At 43.0% G+C, this 21,734-nt stretch overlaps 3 protein-coding genes and 2 long non-coding RNA genes across 6 annotated transcripts; 3 read left to right on the forward strand and 2 right to left on the reverse strand.

Moving 5' to 3' along the window:
* The first annotated feature begins 137 nt into the window (after nt 1-137).
* LOC127783571 (LEAF RUST 10 DISEASE-RESISTANCE LOCUS RECEPTOR-LIKE PROTEIN KINASE-like 2.1) lies at nt 138-10,630 on the forward strand. The gene is made up of 6 exons (XM_052310761.1): nt 138-171; nt 267-929; nt 5,547-5,551; nt 6,251-6,935; nt 9,348-9,386; nt 9,529-10,630. Exons 1-6 carry the CDS (start codon nt 138-140, stop codon nt 10,575-10,577), a joined length of 2,475 nt encoding a protein of 824 aa, XP_052166721.1. The 3' UTR covers nt 10,578-10,630.
* A 1,362-nt stretch (nt 10,631-11,992) lies between these two features.
* Nucleotides 11,993-15,619, forward strand: LOC127755325 (LEAF RUST 10 DISEASE-RESISTANCE LOCUS RECEPTOR-LIKE PROTEIN KINASE-like 2.1). Its single transcript, XM_052280984.1, has 4 exons — nt 11,993-13,074; nt 13,753-13,788; nt 14,296-15,361; nt 15,450-15,619. Exons 1-4 carry the CDS (start codon nt 12,357-12,359, stop codon nt 15,586-15,588), a joined length of 1,959 nt encoding a protein of 652 aa, XP_052136944.1. The 5' UTR covers nt 11,993-12,356; the 3' UTR covers nt 15,589-15,619.
* Nucleotides 15,620-15,741: 122 nt separating this feature from the next.
* LOC127755344 (uncharacterized) lies at nt 15,742-16,428 on the reverse strand. Its single transcript, XR_008013001.1, has 2 exons — nt 16,095-16,428; nt 15,742-15,939 (listed from the first exon to the last, which is right to left on the reverse strand). It is a non-coding gene; the product is annotated as an uncharacterized LOC127755344 (long non-coding RNA).
* A 1,091-nt stretch (nt 16,429-17,519) lies between these two features.
* On the forward strand, nt 17,520-20,595 carry LOC127761725 (LEAF RUST 10 DISEASE-RESISTANCE LOCUS RECEPTOR-LIKE PROTEIN KINASE-like 2.4). Of its 2 annotated transcripts, XM_052286059.1 has the most exons (3): nt 17,520-18,357; nt 19,108-19,149; nt 19,421-20,595. In XM_052286059.1, exons 1-3 carry the CDS (start codon nt 17,580-17,582, stop codon nt 20,500-20,502), a joined length of 1,902 nt encoding a protein of 633 aa, XP_052142019.1. In that variant the 5' UTR covers nt 17,520-17,579; the 3' UTR covers nt 20,503-20,595. The 2 variants fall into 2 exon arrangements, with proteins under 2 accessions (XP_052142019.1, XP_052142025.1); XM_052286065.1 differs by lacking the exon at nt 19,108-19,149.
* On the reverse strand, nt 20,365-21,261 carry LOC127761742 (uncharacterized). Its single transcript, XR_008015283.1, has 3 exons — nt 21,083-21,261; nt 20,609-20,933; nt 20,365-20,467 (listed from the first exon to the last, which is right to left on the reverse strand). It is a non-coding gene; the product is annotated as an uncharacterized LOC127761742 (long non-coding RNA).
* Nucleotides 21,262-21,734: the final 473 nt, after the last annotated feature.

The following is a 21,734-nucleotide window of genomic DNA, read 5'->3' on the forward strand; positions in this document are numbered from 1 at the left end:
GATGTTGACAGTTACAGAGACTGGAGTAAGCTGGACGGCATAATCATGTCCTTTTTGACAACCTACTTCTTCAGTTACACCGAACCTCGATGGTCAAGACTCAAGACTTGTCCTTCGGGCACTGCGACACTGAATGAATGGCCAATGTTGTTGAGACCATTTTGCCTGATTGTTTTCTATTCAGTTTTTTTTCTTTTTTGCCTCATTGTATTCATCTCTGTGCTCCACGCAGCTCATCACCTAGCTGCATCCTCCATGTCCCCCAGCCAGCTTGCTGCTGCTGTTCTCATCCCTCACCCTGGTAGCAGCAGCTATTTCAGCAGACGAGCAAGGCGGCGGATCATGCTCGCCGAGGACATGCGGCAACGTGACAATCTCACACCCGTTCGGGTTCGTCCCGGAGCAGGAGACGGACACGAAATGCGGCCGGCTGGGCTTCGAGGTTCACTGCAGCAACAACACCCCATACCTCGGCTACTACCGGCGGAAGTACCGGTTCCAGGTGCTCGACATCTTCTACGGCAACAGCTCCCTGCTCGTCGCCGACGTCCACAAGCTCGACGACTTCCGGAACTCCAGCTCCAAGGGCTGCCATGTCATGACAGCCAACACCTCCTCCAAGGTCGGGCAACCTTTCTCGGTCAGCTCCGCCAACCTGAACCTCATCTTCTACAACTGCACGGCGGAGACGGCGGCGGCGGCGGTGCGGCGAGACGGCGGGCTTGTGGAGACGAAATGCAGCGGCGGTGGCACGCTTGTTCGCGTCGGAGGGCATTACAGCGATTCTGGTAGCTATGAGGAGTACTCGGTGGAGGGATGCGGCGCCACCCTCGTGCCGGTGCTGGGGAGATCATCTGGTGAGGCGAATGCGAGCAGCTATGAGGAACTGATCAGTGATGGATTCCTCTTGACATGGCAGCCGCCGTCCGGTAAGTTAGCTCACTCCTGACGTTACTGAATGCTGGGTGATTGCTTTCATTCCTTGGGACAAGACCTGAGCAATATGGAATATGGAAGTGATCGGCCAAATTAACCGAGTTACCGCGTGTCATCTACCAAAACACAGTCCGATACAAATGCAACCACTACCTCGGTCCCCATAATATAAAAAGTTTTAGAGCTGAGCATGGTTATTAAAAAAGTACTCCCTCCGTACTCGTAAAGGAAATCGTTTAGTAAAATGTTTAAGTCAAACATTGGAAATATAAATTATGAATAACTCTAAAGTTGTTGAGTTTGAAAATGTAAAACTTATATGAATAGATTTGTCTTGAAAAATACTTTCACAAAAGTATACATATATCACTTTTTAATAAATATTTTTATAGAAACAGAGGGAGTATATAGAATTAAATAGGGGAGATTGTGATTGGTTGAAAAGCAATGAAGTACCAACCTAAGCTAATTATACCATGTTAATTAGTATATTAGTTAATAACTATTCAATTAAACGAATTATACCATATTGCTTAGTATATTAGTCAATAATTAGATAATTAGTATGTATTGGACACTGATATTTTTTATTCTGGGTTCGTCACGGAAGGAGCTAGGGTGACTAGTTGGGAAGAAATTGTTGGTGAAAAGTTGTTATATTTAAAGACAAATTATAGGTGCTAAAAGTTATTATATTTTAGAACGGACGGAGTGGTATTTTTTTTTTGTTCAGTTTGCTATTTTCTTTCTTGTCAAATTAGATGCGGCATATTTGTAGAGAAATTTTTATCCATACAACACTTACACACCCGTAATCGAGTTCATCTCCTAACGCCAACTAGCTCCTTGATGTCACCTAAAATCGCATTAAAATTGTACTACGTGTAATATTTATGAGCGCCAATATTTGAACTACGATGAATACAGTCATGTACTCACGTACCACAACTCTGTTATTACGCCACCGGTACTTCTTATATATAAGAGATTTGTGAGACAATATTATAGCATGTTGTTTATTTTTTTTTCCCATAACTTTCCATAGCTATTTAAGTAACATATAATAAACAAAGGATACATGCCTTAGAAGATTTAAACTACACTCTCAATCAGGTGCTACAACGATCTCAACTTATAAATTTTATTCAAAATTTATCATAATTATTTCAGTCTCATACAAACATATAAGAGCATATACTACATCCATCTCAAAATATAAGCATTTCTAAAGATTTTCAGGGGAATTAAAGTAGGTTAAATTTGGAAGATTGTGATCGGTTCAAAAGAAAAATACGAAAAAATTTAATAGGAGATGATAGAGATGAGAACATAGATAGAAGAGAAATAGCTATGCTTTAGAACATATTTGAATTCTAGAAATAGCTACATTTCAAAATAGATAGAATATATCGTCCGAATTGATATTCACTCCCGCTAGCCCTGTTACCACTATAAAGTGCAAATAAAAAAAATAACACCTACAAATGAAACGCTACACAAGAGCGGAATGGATCAGGAGTGGTCTGCCGGACACGGCAATGGCTTCCATAAGAGCAGGTACAATAGCAGGCTATAAGCCAACTGTAAACATATTTTAAAGAGATAAATGAGAAGAGAGAATAGCATCGGGCTACAGATTTGTAGCTAGCTCTAGCACAGACTCCAAAACACAGTGTGTGTATGACAGGTGGGACCAGATATTAATAGTGTAGTATGTAACTATTGTATGAATGAGCTATTAGATTGGCTATAATTGAATTGGAGCCAGTAGTTGGCTATACTATTAAACTTGCTCTAATGCACCTACATGATCCCCCAATCTGTAACGTCCCGCCTCTCCTAGGTCAGGCCCGCTTACATCCGATAGCTTTCATAGGTCATAGACTGCCCTCACAAACCAACACATGTCTTTTCTGCACACTTTGTCCTCACTCGTGTGCACCCGGGAAGAATCAAGAATTTCTCGATTCTTCCCGGTCGGTTACCCACTTTGTCCTCACTCGTGTGCACCCGGGAAGAATTTCTCGGTCGGTCACCCATCCCAAATTGCTCCAGGCCAAGCACGCTTAACCCTGGAGTTCTTTGGAGATTGACTTCCGGAAAAGAAGTTGCAACTTGTTGATATGAGTATCCTATTAATCCTATTAAGCCCTAGGCCGGGATGTTACGCCCCCGTCGATCAACCTTAGGCCAGGAATATCCTCTCTTGGCCACGTCCATGTGTCCAGTGCCAGCGCATGTGCCATGCTGTGTAACCACTCCCTGCCTGCGCAACTGCGACACACGCGCCCGTGAAACCGCGAGAGTCGGCTCTGATACCATCTTGTAACGTCCCGCCTCTCCCAGGCCGGGCCCGCTTACATCTGATAGCTTTCATCGACGCCCCCGTCGATCAACCCTAGGCCAGGAATGTCCTCTCTTGGCCACGTCCATGTGTCCAGTGCCAGCGCATGTGCCATGCTGTGTAACCACTCCCGGTCTACACCAGCCATGCGCACCATGCCTGCGCAACGGCGACACACACGCCCGTGAAACCGCGAGAGTCGGCTCTGATACCATCTTGTAACGTCCCGCCTCTCCTAGGCCGGGCCCGCTTACATCTGATAGCTTTCATAGGTCATAGACTGCCCTCACAGACCAACACATGTCTTTTCTGCACACTTTGTCCTCACTCGTGTGCACCCGGGAAGAATTTCCCGGTCAGTCACCCATCCCAAATTGCTCCAGGTCAAGCACGCTTAACCCTGGAGTTCTTTGGAGATTGGTTTCCGGAAAAGAAGTTACAACTTGTTGATATGAGTATTCTATTAATCCTATTAAGCCCTAGGCCGGGATGTTACACAATCCCATCAGCAATTTAATTAGCACCCCACGCGCAGCACCGAATTCTACTACTTGTCAAACTAAAGTCAACGCGTCAGGCATCCCTATGCAGATTACAGCCACACTGGCTCTGTTCGAATGTCAAAGGTTACCAACTCTCCCTCCTCGCTTTTCACGCATACACTTTTCAAACTGTTAAATGGTGTGTTTTTTTAAAAAAATTTATATACGAAAGTTGTTTTAAAAATCATATTGATCCATTTTTTTAAAAAAATAGTAAATAATTAATTAATTATGCACTAATGGATTGCTTCATTTTCCATGCCAGATGGATAGGTTCCCAACCCAAGCAAATGAAGAGAGGGTCCTTTTCTACTTAGTCATACAGATCATTTCAGAAAATTATATAAAAATCAAACAAGAAAACGTATGTGCTTTAACAATAAAGCGCTCATCCCTTTTTTTTTCACTTGGAATCCCGTCGCTTCTTCTTTCGCTTCTACGGTCGTGCTTTCAGCAAGTTCATACCAATCGTCAGGAGCTCCAACCTCTGCGTCTAGCTGCAAGGAACCTAAACGCTGGTTCTATCCCGGCCAAGCAAACAACGGTGCAAAAGAAAGACCAGAGAAAAAAGTAGGGTAGATGAATTGGTCAACTCATCAGGTTCATGACCTAAAGACTGCAGGTTCGAATCCTGTTCCAGTCTAATCACATCAGATACTTTTACGAGTCCTAATTATCTGGATGAAAGAATACATGTTCAAGTCGTTTGCCTAACAAATAGATAACTACGTGTTTTAGGTGCTATGTTCTATTGGTCCTTATGAAAAGTGTTATTGTGTCAAATCAATATTGTGTGGGGTTCAATCTACCACTCATGTTCACGTTCTCAAAATCATTCTTTCGTTGGAAAAACGAACACCGACCCCACTTTGTAGTATATCATTGACTCAGTAGTCAAGAGTGAAGACGTACCCTTCGAGGCACTGCAGAATGACGGGCAGCTCAAGTAATTCGGGCTGGGGTTCATGGTTCACCCCGTCTCTGCATCCTCGACAATTCGTCGCGACTTCCGAGTCGGTCATCACTCACCACGTTTTCTACCGTTCAAATGTCCAGATTCCTGTGTTTATTCCTTATATTCTGAATGACCCTTTCAGAACCTTTTTTTCACAAAGGAACCCTCAAGAAAACTAATTACTCTCCGTTCATTTCATATTATAAGTCGTTTGATTTTTTCTAGTCAAATTTTATTATGTTTGACTAAGTTTATAGAAAAATTTAGCAACATCTAAAATAATAAATTAGTTACATTAAATCTAACATTAAATATGTTTGAAAATACTATTATATTTTTCTATAAATTTGATCAAACTTAAATAAATTTGATTAGAAAAAAAAGTTAAATAACTTATAATATTAAACAGGGGAGTACATAAATGAAACTTTCGCTCCGTATGATTTTAACGGTAAGATATAACACCTCAAGCAAGTAACATGGGTTTTTGTCCAAGGTGGCACGATTTTATGTTATTAGTATCTTAGTTACGGATACGGTGGTGCTGACTATATTTGTTCTAAAATATAAATATAAAAACCTAAAACTGAATTGGATATTTTCAATAATATGGTTATGTTGGTGATGACGGGGAGTCTATGTTATGGCTTGCGGGAGGGGCGAGACCGCGAGATGGAGGTCCGCGGTCGATGTTTTTCTAGAACCAGGTTTGCCCTCCTTGCATTACTTTCGGTTGGTCGATGCTATGTTCGTTCACATTCCATGCCAGTCCAGGTCCGTTTTTCATACCCCGCTCCGCACTGCCCACCGTAGTTTCATCCCCAACCAAAATGCCAGAATGCACCCGCTCCTGTTGAGTTTGTGAGTGAGGGTTAGGAACCATCGCTCTTAGCACCTAAAACAAAACGATAAATTAACACATGAATAATTAATTATAAACTAAAGTAAATTTAAAAGTAAATTAATATAATTTAAATAAACTTTTCTATAGATTTTTTTAAAAAAAGACACACCATTTAACTATTTAGAAATTGTGCGTCCAAAAAAGCAAGAGGTAAAAGTTAAAGTTCTTTAGTTGAGGTTTCCTAATCACCTTCTTTTTCTATGCACACGCGTCCTAAACTGCTAAACGGTATATTTTAAAAAAATATACGAAAATTACTTTAAAAATCATATTAATTATTTTTTATAAAATAACTAATATTTAATTAATCATACACTAACGAATTGTTCAGTTTTAAATACACTAGTGAATAGTTCCCAGCTCAGAAAGCCGAACACAGCGAGTAGAAGTTGAGAAGGAAGAGTTTAGAACATAGCAGTAACCGGCGAACTCGCTCAGTTAGATGTTTCGGCCAATGCATAGGGAGATGTCGCCTCGCTCACTAGTACTAGTCCAAATGTACCGTAGTACAAGTAGTAGTAGTGCTAAAATTATCTCATGTCTTCCTCCACAACATATCCTATAGTTAGTTTTCGATGCCGCCTCCTACCTTGTTGCTGTTATTCATCACCTACCTCGCTTGGGAGAGCCAAGCAGTGAGGACGTCGGCAGATGCACATCCAGAAGAAGGCTGCGCGGCCAGTACTGTATGTGGCAAGGTGAACATCTCGTCGCCGTTCGCCGTCGTGCCGGAGCAGGCAACGGAGAGCAAATGCGGCTGGCTTGGGTTCCAGGTTATCTGCCGCAACGACACTCCATACCTCGGCTACTACAAGCTCGGTTACCGGATCCAGGTCCTCAACATCTTCTACGACAACAATTCATTGCTCGTCTCTGACATCCACAAGCTCAGGGGCTTCGATGGCTTCTCCGGCGTCAGCAAAGAATACTCCTGCCATGTTCCGAGGACCAACACCTCCTCCAAGGTTGCCCTCCCGTTCTCCATCAGCACCACCAATCTCAACCTCTTCCTGTACAGTTGCAGTAAGGCGCTTGTGCCGCGGGACGGAGACGGCGACCTCGTGGAGACGAGGTGCGACAACAAGACGTTTGCTCGCGTAGGAGGGAATTACAGTGACTCGGGCGACTACCCGGCGTTTTACATGGAAGGCTGCAATGCTACCGTCGTGCCGGTGCTGGGCACGGACGCGAGGAGCTATGAGCAGCTCATCCGCGACGGCTTCCTCTTGACATGGCAAGGGCCGCCGTCATCTGGTAAGTTCACCATCTACCTGATCACGTTCCTAGGAGGAACAATGCGTAAATATTTCTGGTGTCAGCTTCTCAAAGATCCAACCTGTTAATCAATCCCGACTAGTTTATCTGTTGATAAGGCCGTCGTCATCAGTTCATCACTAGTCCACGCTAGTCCAGGTCTGCCATTGGCCAACTGAAAAACCGATGGGTATCGATATTAAGGATAAATAAATTGGAGGTGCAAAACTACTAAGAAAGTGAAACAAAGAGAGAAAAAGGAGCAGTCCGTTCAATCCGTGGACCTCCGGTCAAAACCGGTTCCTCGGTCATTTTCCACTGCGCGCGTCATTAGTCATATCCCGTTCACCGTTCCCTTTCTTCCATCCTAATGAAAACTATTTGCTTCATATTTCCGCTTATGCTTATACTTATCAGCTAAAATTAAAATTCTTAATTTTAAATTTAAAGTTAATTTTAAGGTTTTTTCATCGAAGTTTATTTTTCACTCTTTGTTTTAGATCGCTATAAGAACACGTATTCACAAATTATTTTTCGTTTGTAAATATGCCGTTTCGCAGCCGTATTTTACCGTTCTTTTCTGATCTCTCAAACTCTGCACACCTCCAAGGATGCAGCTCGTCGGAGCAGTTGCATGAGAACCCCAGGTCGTTGCCGTACGTGACATATGGGTGACACCACAAGCATAAGGCCTTGCTTAGCTGGGGAAAGATTTTGTATTTGGTTGTCACATCGGATATACGGGCACACATTTAAAGTATTAAATGTAGTTCAATAACAAAACAAATATAAATTACAGATTCTACCACTGCGAGACGAATTTATTAAACCTAATTAATTCATCATTAGCAAATGTTTACTGTAGCACCACATTGTCAAATCATGGTGCAATTAGACTTAAAAGATTTGTCTCGCAATTTACACGCAATCTGTGTAATTATATTTTTTTTCTATATTTAATACTTCATGCATGTATCCAAACATTCGATGTGACAGTGTGAAAATTTTTGTTTTGGAAACTAAACGGACCTAATACAGCATACTTGTCAAACTACGCGTCAGGCATCACCGTGCAGATTACACTACACTAGTCAAGAGTCAAGACGTACCCTTCGGGGGCATTGAACGATTGGCGCATTGCGGAATGATTGCCGCTCAAAGTTCTTCAGAAATCAGTGTTCGTACTGAGTCCTGACTGCACTGCTGTGTTCCCCATTCATTCAGCATGATTCCGCTCCAGCTGCTGCTGCTGCTGGCGGTCACTACCATCCTCAAGTTGACGTCGCCAGCCAGCTCGGTGAACTCGCCTAGGCCTGCGTGCTAGCCCACGTCATGCGGCAACGTGACCATCTCCTACCCGTTCTGGCTGGAGGAGGCCGGCCAGCCGCCGTGCGGGTCCCCGTCCTTCCAGCTCAAGTGCAACACCAGCGGCGCATACCTCACCCGTTCCGTCCATGGCGCCTATCGGGTTGTCGATATCGTCGTCGACAACAACACCTTCCGTGTGGTGGACGAAAATCTCCCGCTCGCCACCGGCTGCCCGGCGCCGTTGTTCAATGTATCTGACCGCATCGCGCAGACGCCGTTCATCATCAGCAGAGCCAACGCCGAGCTGCGCTTCCTCTCGTGTAATCAGTCACTTTCAGTGGCACCTCCCGGCTTTCGTGGCCTGCCTTGTGACAACAAGGCCACCTCCGTCAGGCTCGCTGGCTACGGGGAGCACGCCGTCGCCAGCTACCGACTCCCGCCGGGTTGCAACTCCATGGTTGTGCCGATCCTTGAGAGACCTGATGGGAGTAGTGCCGGCTATGTTGCCAGCATGAGGGATGGGTTTCTACTAGAGTGGACGGTGGTTTCAGGGGATTGTCCCCAATGCATAGCAAGCGGCGGGGAATGCACGTACGGCGAAGACCTGCAGTTCGACTGCAATTGCTCCGACGGGATGCACCCTCAGAAGTGTGGAGAGTTTGGGAAGTCAGAAGAGCACGGTAAATTTTCCCAGCCAATTCGTATGTACAACTGTTCTCTGAACATGCAAAGAAGATGCTACTAGCGGATTCAGTACATCCGAAGTGCCCATTTAGTAGATTTTTTTCTCTCTCTAGAGAATGTGCACCAGTTCATTAGAGTTTGCATTATAGAACCGGAATGGACGTCCTCTCCGTTCTGCACACAAGCATTCCATGTTAGTTGCATTCTCCACCAACCGTGCCAGGATGCAAACTTGCCAATGTCATTCTTCACCACCGTCTGGAAAGCAAAAAATACAATTTTCCAATCTGCGTGCTACCTTTTCAGTTGTTATGTTTTTTTTTTAAAAAAAGGTCATGTTTTGTACACAAATTTGTTATATGGGCATATCTTTATCTTTCAGTACGAAGGTTTTCATTAATACAACATTACATTTTGCAGGAAAGAGTAGGAGGTCAAGGCTCAAGTTGATTTTGATTGGTATGTTCTGTGCTGTACATATTTTTGCTTAGTCATCTGTAAGAATATAGCTAAAATTTCAAAATGCATAATTGCATTTTTCTTTACATTGCCAAGGCATATCGATCAGTATCTAAGCTAAACCTCTAATTTTTTATTCCAGTTTCGCTGTCTGCTACAGCCAGTTTGATTCTTACATGTCTTATTTGGATTACATACCGCCAAAAGGAAAAAGGCAGTTTATTCACCCTCCAGAAGTATGTGGCCAATGAATCAAAAATAGAGGAAGTACTTAAAGGATATGATTCTCTCAGTCCAAAGAGGTATAACTACTCAGAGTTGAAGAAAATAACAAGATCTTTCAAGGATAAACTTGGACAAGGTGGCTATGGTATGGTATTCAAAGGTGTCCTACAAGATGGCCGGATGGTAGCAGTGAAGCTCTTGACAGGAACAAAAGGCAATGGGGAAGAGTTTCTGAATGAGGTAATCAGTATTGGTAGGACATCTCATGTGAATATTGTCAGTCTGCTTGGTTTTTGTTTACAAGGATCTAAGCGAGCACTTGTTTATGAACACATGGCCAATGGTTCGTTGGATAAGTATATCTATTCAGAAGAACCGAAAGTTGCCATCGGATGGGAAAAATTGCAACAAATAGCAATTGGCATCGCGCATGGTTTGGAGTATTTGCATTGCAGGTGTAATACCCGTATAATCCATTTTGATATCAAGCCTCATAACATACTTCTAGATGAAGACTTCTGCCCTAAAGTTGCGGATTTTGGATTGGCAAAACTGTGTCGCCTCAAGGATAGTGCCCTCTCAATGGCTGAAGCAAGAGGTACAGTTGGATTTATTGCTCCAGAAGTATTTTCTAGAGGTTTTGGAGTTGTGTCCACTAAATCAGATGTATACAGCTATGGTATGCTACTTCTAGAATTGGTAGGAGGAAGGAGCCATGTTAATGAAACTACCAGCCATTCCAGTGAAACTCATTTTCCCAACAGGATTTATGATTGTTTAGTGAAAGATTTGCAAACTCATGTAGTCATGACTGAGGCTGAAGAGATTGCCAAACTGTTCACAATAGTTGGCTTGTGGTGTATACAAACTAACCCAGGGAATCGCCCTTCCATTAGTAGGGTCATAGAAATGTTGGAGAAGAACATCAATGAATTGGAAGTGCCACCCAAACCATTCCTGTCATGACTCATGTCCCTACCATGTATCATTCTTTTTTTTTTGTCTTAACAATATATATGTGCGGATTATACATTCCATGTGTTCCATAACTGAAGTACTGAACGCATGAAGTATATTGTTGGTGGACAGAGTTTACTTCTAACAATCTTGTTGCTTCACAAGTCAATACTGCAGGTGAATGCTGCTTCACTTTTTACACGCAACATTAGGCAGCACTTTTCCACTATAAAATTCTTTTATGTGACACTAGTTTGCATTTACTAACATCCCTCTAGTTTTGTTTTTGTCCGTCTATGAAGAGCACGTTTATGGTGCATCTTGGCATGTTATTGATGTCTTATATTGGGAGTTAAGAATACTCAATAATGTTCAAGCTGAAACGCAGTTCTATAGGGAACAAAAAAATACCCCTTACTATGTTCATTCAAATCATTGGTTTTCATTATGGCTTTAGCACCTAACAGGCCGAATACTGTGTGAAGTTTGTAACACACCTAGGTATAAACAATAATCTTTGTTTGTGACAATGGAGTTGCATTTTCTATAGCGCTTACTTATTGCTGAAAAAACATCGTATTTCTGCAACTACTAGTGGAGATAATCAACCAAATGTATGTGTATGTTCCCTTATTCCGGCATAGCAACCGGACCCGGGTGTGGATCAGCCCCGTAAAAAACCAAACCCAAACGCATGAAAGAACCTAGTAATTACTCAGTATTAAGTAGCCACTAGCTAACATCTAGTATCAAGCATCTTAGTTTAGCACTTAGCCACTAGGCATTCATCGCGTAATAAAAAAGATGCAGAACTTACTGGGATCCTCGTGCTGTGCTGAACTGCTGATCGATCTACAGCCTGAAGGGCCGTCGGGAAGGCGAGCTCCTCTTGCGCGGATGCTAGCGCACGTACTGTTTCCATGCCGCGCCTGCCTCCGGTGGGGGTGACCTGCCAGCGACGAGGAGTCACGGCGGCGGGGCGACGGCGGCTTGGGGAGGGGATCCCTGAGAGGAGAGAGCAGACAGTACAGAGGCCCTCAAGACTGACATGGCATGGCATGGGCTGATGGGCCATGAGGGCTTACGTTATGGGCCAATAAAGTCAACTCTGCTGGACCACACGTTGAAGAAACGGCCCATACGAACAATAGGGCCCAGTTTGGACGGTCCATGGCGAATCCCGCTGACCTGACCATGACGCCCGCTGGAGCTCAGTTCTCCGTTGCCTCGTCGTCAGTCACACTAGTTCCACTTCCCTCGCCAACGACCGTAACCGGCGCCTCATCCACAGTCCTCGCATAAAAGGCTAATCAACGAAACCATGGTCCAATATGTTGAGACTTTTCTCTGGGATGGATAAGATGAGTCGTATCCATGGTCGAAAACTCGCTTTGGTATCATCGGTATCTCACCAGATCGTGCTATCTCAGAGCTCCTGTTCAAATAGACCAAAAATTTTGGATGAATTTCTTTAAATTGTTTGAATTCTGTTCAAACTGCTTCAAATTCAGTGAAAAGATATTTAGATTTGGATTTCTCGTGGTGTAATTTTGCCCGAGATGGTGAGATGAGAGGTCTCGCTAAAGCCGGGTCTACAGTGATTCCCCATCGACGACAAAATGAACCCTGGTCAAAAGAGTACCAATCAGCCCCCACAAAAAAAAAAAAAAGAGTACCAATCAGCGTGTCAGACTCGATCGATCGTCGGCTATATTGGAGTACAGTCCTACATCGTGTTTTTTTTCCAGTTGTCCTTCAGAATTTCGTCAGCTAATCTGCAGATTGATCATGCATCAAACCTCACCGCAGCTAGTCTTGGCCTCGTTGCTGCTCCTTCTCTGCCACCACGCGCACGCCGACTGCGAGCCGGCGACATGCGGCAACCTCACCGTCAATCCCCCGTTCTGGCTGGACGAGCCAGGCCGGCCGCCGTGCGGGCCGCCGTCGTTCCAGCTCCAGTGCAGGGGCGGCGAAGCGTTCGTGGCACACAGCTTCTTCCAGACCTACCAGGTGGTCCGCATCTTCACCGGCAACTCCTCCGTGGTCGTCGTCGACAGGAGCCTCCCGCTGGAGAGCGGCTGCCCGGTGCCGTGGTTCAACATCTCCATCGGCTTCGTCATGGGGCCATTCCTCATCAGCAGGGCCAACAAGGAGCTCGTGTTCGTCCACAACTGCACCACCACGAAGCGGCGGCCGCCGCCTCCGCCGCAGGGGTTCCGCCGTATGCCCTGCAGCCCCGACGAGTCGTTCGTCTTCCTCGGCGACGGCCGCCCTCGCCTCTTGCTGCCGGAATGCTCCATGTCCGTCGTGCCGGTTCTTGGGTTGCAGGACGGGGACTACGTCGCGAGCATGAGGCGAGGGCTTCTGCTCGAGTGGATGCTGGCGCCGGGTGATTGCCAGAAGTGCTCGGCGAGTGGCGGGCAATGCGAGTACAGCAGCGACGGCATGGGGTTCTCGTGCAAATGTCCCAACGGCGTCCACAACCCCATGAGCTGCGTTGCAGGCGGTGAGTACTTCGCATCTCGCATGCCTTTGGCCCTCGGCCACGAAACCACTTTAATGGTACATACGTATGTATAAAGTACTCCTACGTACATATATGTTACAGGAGTATATAGAGAGAGAGACGAGTAGACAATACGGCCGTAAAAATCTTGTGAATAGTCAAGATTTTACAGTCACAGTTAGCCATTTCGCACGCTGTTTTCTGTCACTACCTTAACAAATCAAGTCAAGTAATGTTTTTAATGTCACAATCAGCACCGAAGAAATCAGTGCCCTTTGAAATCAACCGAAGACACGGAAGATTCAAACGACAAACAATAAAGCTGTCAACTGGACCATATAGAAGTTGGATTCGTTGAACAATGATCGTCTCCTTTATGTCATCTGCTTGCTATCACTCCATCTGTTTTTAATAAATAACGTTGTTGATTTTTTTTTTAAATAAGATGAGGTACCACTTTTTTTTATTATAAATTTGGTATAAAAAAGGTGGTACCTCATTGTACCTCCTAAAAAACTGTAAAATTGCTCATCTTGCAACATATTTCCCATCATTCATCTTCAAAATATTAAAGTTTCTCACACATTCTTCGTTTATTCTTCATTTATTTCTTTAACGAAATCATAAATATAGTTTTACTCAAAATGTGTTGACGATTAATATTCTGTTCCATTCCAGATAGCAAGAGGAATGGCAGGAAGAAAACGCTAATAGGTATGTAAAATTGTATTCTTCTTTCATATCTAACCATCCCTGTTTCCCCTTAAAAATTGCAGTCACTAATGTATACAGTTACTCACATGAAAATGACACCAGTGGACTGGCCACAATTTTTATTTTCATATCAGTGTAGTTCAGTATTTCGTACTAGCATATAACTACAAATGTAGTGGTCATATGTGTGAATTGAAGACTATGTTGATGTCCAAAGTGACAACTAAAGTAGAACAAACGGAGTAGTTATTTTATATAACAAAAAACTTTTTAAAATCTACCCTGCTATAATCATTTATGTTTTATTTCAATTGATGAATGTTAAAAACAAGCAACCCTCAAAATTGTGTCAGATATGGAGCAAAATTTATGGCCTACCGTAGTCCTACTTTTGCCGCCCTTATGCTTTTTAATTAGTTCTTTATTAAAAAAAATCAAACTATTGATTTCAATAATACGACTTATGATTTTGAAAAAGAATATAACTTCTCTCTTTTTTTTTCTCAGTTTTGATTTCAGTAGCTGTAAGCCTGCTCTTTCCATGTGCTTATGTGCTGATATGGCATAGAAAGGGGCAAATATTGTGCTATCTCCTATGCAACAAGACTCGCAGCAGAAATGAAAGGAACATTGAGAAATTAATAGTATCATACGGATCCCTAGCTCCAAAAAGATACAAGTATTCAGAGGTAGCAAAGATAACATCATTACTGAGTAATAAGCTTGGAGAAGGTGGTTATGGTGTGGTTTTCAAAGGAAAACTACAAGATGGTCGTCTGGTTGCTGTGAAATTCTTGCATGATTCCAAAGGAAATGGGGAAGAATTCGTAAACGAGGTAATGAGCATTGGCAGGACATCACATGTTAATATTGTTAGCTTATTTGGATTTTGTTTGGAGGGCTCAAAACGAGCTCTTATATATGACTACATGCCCAACAGTTCTCTGGATAATTACATTTACTCAGAAAATCCCAAAGAAACTTTAGGATGGGAAAAGCTCTATGATATAGCAATTGGGATTGCTCGTGGGCTAGAATACTTACACCATGGTTGTAATACACGAATCGTGCATTTTGATATCAAGCCTCAAAATATCCTTCTAGACCAGGATTTTTGCCCAAAGATTGCCGATTTTGGTTTAGCTAAATTGTGTTGTACCAAGGAGAGCAAGCTTTCAATGACTGGTGCTAGAGGAACAATTGGATTCATTGCTCCTGAAGTTTTGTATCGGTCTTTTGGGGTTGTTTCAATAAAGTCAGATGTTTATAGTTACGGAATGATGTTGCTTGAGATGATTGGAGGCCGGAAAAATGTGAAATCAATGGTTCAAAACTCTAGTGAAAAATATTTCCCAGATTGGATTTATGACCATTTTTATCAAGGTGATGGATTGCAAGCTTGTGAAGTCACAAGTGAGGTTGAGGAAATCGCCAAAAAGATGACTTTAATTGGCTTGTGGTGTGTACAAGTATTACCTATGTATCGCCCAACAATAACCCAGGTTTTAGATATGTTTGAGAAAGCTTTAGACGAACTGGACATGCCTCCAAAGCAAAGCTTCTGTGAATCACTGTAAGACACCTCATTATCTTCCCACTTTTTTGTGCTGTTTGGTACAAGCATTCTCCATGAAATTCACCGATGCCATTTCTTTTTGCAGAGAACATCCGGTTCACAAGTTAAATGCAGAAAGCACAAGCTCTGCTACTGACAAAGCACATGCTGTTAGTGAAATACTGAATGTTGAAGAGATTAGCCTTGTGAATTCAGAATTCCTACAACGACTACCAACTCTGTGAAAAAGATGACCTTCAGTATTCAGAAATTAACACAAAACCATCGAAATTTGGCGTTTTGGCTTAACATCTCTTAGCTGTAGTCTTGTTGTTGAAGGCAGCTAAACAAGAAGGCTGAAGCTACTCTGGTTTCCTTATTATTTTAGAAAGACAAGGTTATGAATATCTTGAATTGCAGTCAGTCTTACTCTTACATACTAAGACTCCAAAAGGAATAAGAAAATATGCTCCAAATTTCATCAAAGTATGTTTGAAACGAAGAACTTCAATCTCAACTTATTTAATTTTCTATGGATCTATCCGGAAATTCAAGCCCCCGGGGTCCAATCGCTTCTGAAGTATGCCCATTATTTCCTTCAGAAATTGACATATTGGAAACAATTCAATGGATAAATTAACATATGCTACATTGCCCCAATTAGATCTATGAGTGTCCAAACTAGCGAAATCACAGCAATTTGTGAGAGAATCTAGCACTCGAGCAAAGGCCAAAGGGGTAGGTTACTTACTGTCTCCTCTGGAGATGAAGCGGGCACCTCTCTTCGACCTCGATAAGCTTCGGCCCAGCGTGCCGGGGCTACTCGTGTATGTACAACAGTAGCAGCCTCCCCTGCCGGCGCTGCCGCTGCCGCAATTCCCCATCCGCCGATCTAACTGCCGCCATCACCGAGCCGGCCAGGGTGGGGACTATCCTTTGTTCGGCGACTCCCTTCGTGGCTAAGGCCGCGAGATCGGCGTTTACACCTGCGACTGCACTGCGGCCGGTCATGGCCACGGCGGCCGCCCGCCGCCGCTCGCCGGGCGCATCTATACGGCTTCTGTGGGTCACTACGCATTGGCTGTGAAGGCCGTTGTGCCCAAGCTCCCAAGAGGTGGGCTAGGCCCATCATGAAAGGCGTCCAGTATCGAAATACGAAAATGTTAATGGGCCTGGAAGTTCACTTGATAGGCCGGCCATTTTGACCCAATGGAACACAAGTTAGGTAGGGACCGTAAATCCAAAAGCTATTGAGCGAAAAAAAAAAGTAAATTTCATAAAACTAAAGGTATTTTAACTAATATCACAATACTACAATTTAACATGATATATCACAAAACTATAGATTTAGCACTAAATTTATTACATAAATTCAGGTTTAAGGCTAAGTATCACAAAACTACTAATTTACTAATGAAATTATTACAAAACTATAGGTTTAATATCAATTTAATCACAAAACTTAGTCTTATATAACTCAAACATAGCATTAGTGCTAAGAATTTAAACCTCAAAATATATAGTTTTTGTGATAATTTCATCAGTAAATCTATAGTTTTGTGATAAATTTATTGTTAAATATGTAATTTTATGATACATCACCTTAAATCAGTAGTTTTACGATAATTTAATCAAAGTATATGTAGATTTGTGAAATTTACTTTAAAAAAAAATCCAAGCTATTATGTCTTCCTGGCTCAAAAAGAAGCTACTAGTATGTTGTCTTATCCTCTCTGCAGCCGTGCATTTGTAATTATTTTTTTTTTCAGAATTACCGCCTCAACCACTTGTATAATGTTTATATAGTTAAGGAAGTAATGACGAGTAGTCTGGATTGCGAAATGATGATTTTCTAATCAGTTAAGGCTTCATTCTTCTTTGGAGAATTAGACTAGAGTACTAGACCTTACAAGTACGTTGCCCTCTTCCGAGGGCGTTTCTCTTAAGTCTGAACCATACATCGGTCAGCAAATTCCACGCGCAGGACAGTTAATTCGTCCAAAGATGGGCCAGTATGCGTTGGTAATAAAATGACATGATACATCATTACATCAGCTACTAGTATTTGGTGATCAAAAGTTCCAGCAAAACCGGACTTGAAAATCAATTCCATGGAATGAATAACACGACGCATTCGGATCCGCATTGGAGAGATCAGAATGTAAAACCGATCCTCTTCTCATCCAGCCAGAAAGAAACAAATCACTCCAATCTCTAGTCCTTACCAAACCTTGAGATGGCCTGCCAGTTGTTACCAGCCATGATCGTAGCAGCTTCCTTGCTGCACGTCGCAACAGCCACCGGCAACGTGATCAGCAGCAACAACAACACAAGCTGCACGCCGGCGAGATGCGGGAACCTGACCATCAATTACCCCTTCTCGCTCAGCGGCGTGCAGCCGGTGTCCTGCGGCTACCCGGTGTTGGACCTCACCTGCGACAACCGAACCGGCCGCGCGTACCTCAGCAGGACGTTCCGGGATCACCTGTACCGCGTCGAGAGTATATTCTACGAGAATAACTCGCTGGTGGCGGCCGTAGAGACCACCTTCGCCGGCGACGCCGACTGCCCCGTCCCGGATTTCAACGTGACATCCAGCCTCAGTCCCTACCCGTTCATCATCAGCAACACCAACAAGTATCTCGCATTCATCTATAACTGCTCGATTCCTGAACACGTTGAGCAGCTGCAACGGCCATGCGGAAACCGGACGATGGGAGCTTACATCTCCGACAAGTGGAACATCACACCACCGTCCGGGGTTCCAGGTAACTGCAACTCTTTCAGCTTGCCGGTGCGTGGGTACTATGATGGAATAAAGCCGGTGAGTGGACACTACGAGCAATTGATCAGAGATGGGTTCGTCTTGGAATGGATGAGGTCGGTAATGGGAGATCAAGACTGCGATGAGTGCAGAAGGAGAGGCGGGGAGTGCAGGTTCGTACAGCTTTCGTTCCAGTGCTTCTGCCCCGACGGGTTGCTCTGCTCCAATTCGACCTCAACTCATCCATCTGGTAAGAAGCGCTACCTTTGCATTGGCGTGATAATGAATACTACTATGCATTTTACATGTCCATTGAGATGCATGTTCATACTTTATCACTTAGGCAGTGCCCGAATTTCAGATGTCCCCATAACCCCATCGGCTAGTAGGGGATGATGCTCATATATATTCCTAATATCAGACACGTTGGCTTCTTCCCTGAGGCCTGAGCTGATTAGCTTTCTTGCAATTACCCTTGCACCTTGGTTTTTTTTTTTTTTTTTTTGCTGGAAGTTCAAATTACAAAACTGCACCTCTACGTTTACTGAAGACAGGATGGTGCTTAATTTCTCCAAAGAGACGCCCCTCCTCATTAGGTTTCAGAATTTAGAGTTCAGAACCTCCAATTCATTTCTTTTTCCACTTCCAGACGATTCTCTTTTACGTGATATACTGTGATGTCCCCAGCCAGCTTGTTGTTGCTGCGTTTATCTCTGCCAGAAAGTAGCCATCGTTGATTTTGATGCGGTTATATATACTGTTCACGATCCTTTTAAGTTATAGGTGCTTTTATACATGAATAAGATCTGAGCACGGCATACATCAATAATAACTGTAACTACGTTCCCTTCCAAAAAAAAAAAAAAACTATTAACTACACAAAAACGTGAACCATCAAACATTACAGATAAAAAGAATGTGAGCACCTATTGTTTCCTTCAATTGGTATCCTTTGCATTCTTTTTCACATTTCAATTGATTAAACTGTAATTTGTTGCAGATAAGAGTGATAGGAAGCTCCATAGGAGGTTAATTTTCATAGGTATGCCTTTCGTTGGTGAATAAATTATGTAAACATTACATAATAACATGATTCAGCTGTTGGTACCTCAATTCATTTTCCAAGCTCTATCATGATTATGAAATGACTTTTCTAATGCCATTGCTTTAGTCTCAGATTGATAAATCTCGTATCTTAGGACACTTTGCTCAATTAATATGTTGGTGTCACAACATTTTCAAGATTTTTTTTTCACTCACAATTAGATATCTTACAGTACAAGCATTCACTTATTTTTTGTAAAACTTTCCAGCTTCCACGTCTGCTACAGCTGGTTTATTTTTTACATGCCTTGTTTGGATAATGCACCGACGGAAGCAAAGGCTCGGTTTTAACATTCGCGGCAAGTACGCTGGAAATGAATCAAATGCAGAAGAAGTATTAAAAAGATATCAGTCTCTGACTCCCAAAAGGTACAGGTACTCAGATCTGAAGAAAATAACGAAATGTTTCAAGGAAAAAATAGGAGAAGGTGGGTTTGGTACTGTATTCAAGGGTAATCTAAAAGATGGGCGCATGGTTGCGGTGAAACTTCTAAAAGGGACTAAAGGCAATGGAGAGGAATTCCTAAATGAGGTTACTAGTATTGGTAGGACATCTCATGTCAACATTGTCAATGTACTTGGATTTTGTTTAGAAGGATCGAAGCGAGCCCTCGTTTATGAGTACATGGCTAATGGTTCATTGGGGAAGTATATCTATTCTGAAATTTTGAAGTCAGCTATTGCATTGGAAAGTTTACAGAAAATAGCAATTGGCGTTGCACGAGGATTGGAATATTTGCATCGGGGTTGTAGCACCCGCATCATCCATTTTGACATCAAGCCTAACAACATCCTTCTTAATGAAGACTTCTGTCCTAAAATTGCAGATTTTGGATTGGCGAAACTGTGTCTCCTCAAGGACAGTGTCCTCTCAATGGCTGAAGCAAGAGGTACCATCGGTTTCATTGCGCCAAAAGTATTTTCGAGAGGTTTTGGGGTTGTGTCAACTAAGTCAGATGTTTACAGCTACGGAATGATGCTGTTAGAAATGGTAGAAGGAAGGAAAAATGTTAAAGCAAACACTGATAATTCTAGTGCATATTTCCCCAACTGGATTTATGATGATTTAGTGAAAGACTTACAAAGGAATGAAGTCATGTGTGAGAATGAAGAGATTGCAAGAAAGATCACACTAGTTGGCCTGTGGTGCATACAAACGGCCCCAGAAATCCGTCCTTCAATGAGTAAGGTCATAGAAATGCTGGAGAAGAACATCAACGAATTGGAGATGCCCCCTAAGCCAATCCTTTCATGTCCTACAGCGCCATCATATTTTTCATCTTATTCTTAACAAAGAATTTTCGTTTGGGATGATGCATTCTATATATGTTCCGCCACTCAACTAAAGCAAATGAATGGAAGTATGTTTTTGTTAAGCCATAGAATTTATTACTCACCCCAATCGAATTGCACCAGTGCATTATCATCAACCAAAATCTTAGTACAGTGTGTTCAATCCTTCAACCAACTATATGCAACAACTAAACTCACCCTGAAAAGCTTAACAGCCTGTGTGGCAACTTTGGAAAAGTTATTTTCAGCAGAGGTGCACAATTCAGTTCAACAGATAGGTCTCCTCAACTCCTCACCAAGAACCAATTACGTACCTGGGTTCATCTGTAGCCAGCCCAATCTGGAAGTTTGTTGCAGAAGCACACCACCTTCGTCCGCCCCTTCTTGTCACACGAGGAGACGGCGGTTGTCCTGCTTCCCTCACAACCCCTACCTGCAAAAGCATTACACTATCGGTATTGGTCTCATCGGCGAGGTCGATCTGGCCAACGCTGCTGAAATCCGATTCCCTGATTCCCTCGACGACAGCAGCAGTGTCGCGCTGAAGAGACGGAGGCGGCAGATGGGTAAAGTAAAACCTACCCGCCGGCGGCCGCCGTCTCGTTGCAACAATACACCCTTAAGAGCGTGTAAACCAAGCAAGAGGCGAGACGAGAGCCACCAAAACCTCGAGGGAGTTCGCCGACGGGAGAGGCCGCCGGCGGCGGCGGCGGCGGCGAGGCAGGAATCAGCCGCCATCCATCGAGAGGAATTGGCTGTGTTATGTTCCTCTCCGCCGTCCGATTAAATACAGCTGGCCCAGATAACGAGTGATAAGCAGAAGGCCGGCATTCTTGCACCGTCGGCCTACAGAGAGCTTGGCCCGCATGTGGAAATTTTTTAGACGGAAAAAGTCCATTTTAAGTCTCTCAACTATTTTCCAACGCATGCACTAAGCATAGCGATATTCCTCACGTAGTCAAATGGTATATTATATTTCACATGAATCTAATATATCTTTGAATTATAGGATCTACACTAGTAGATAGTTAAACGTCTTCGTTGATTTTGGAAGTACAGTCTAAAGGGTTTTATGTCCAAATTTTAGTTAGTTTTAAATTGACTCTATACTTTACTTCTAATATTCCTTATTTTTAATTCCGAATTCCTATTATTTCTTAATTGTATTTCTATATGGACTCTATACTATTCTTCCAATATTCTTTATTTTTTAATTCTAAAATTCAGTTA

This window comes from Oryza glaberrima, chromosome 1 (genome assembly GCF_000147395.1).
Source record: "Oryza glaberrima chromosome 1, OglaRS2, whole genome shotgun sequence".
NCBI lineage: Eukaryota > Viridiplantae > Streptophyta > Magnoliopsida > Poales > Poaceae > Oryza > Oryza glaberrima.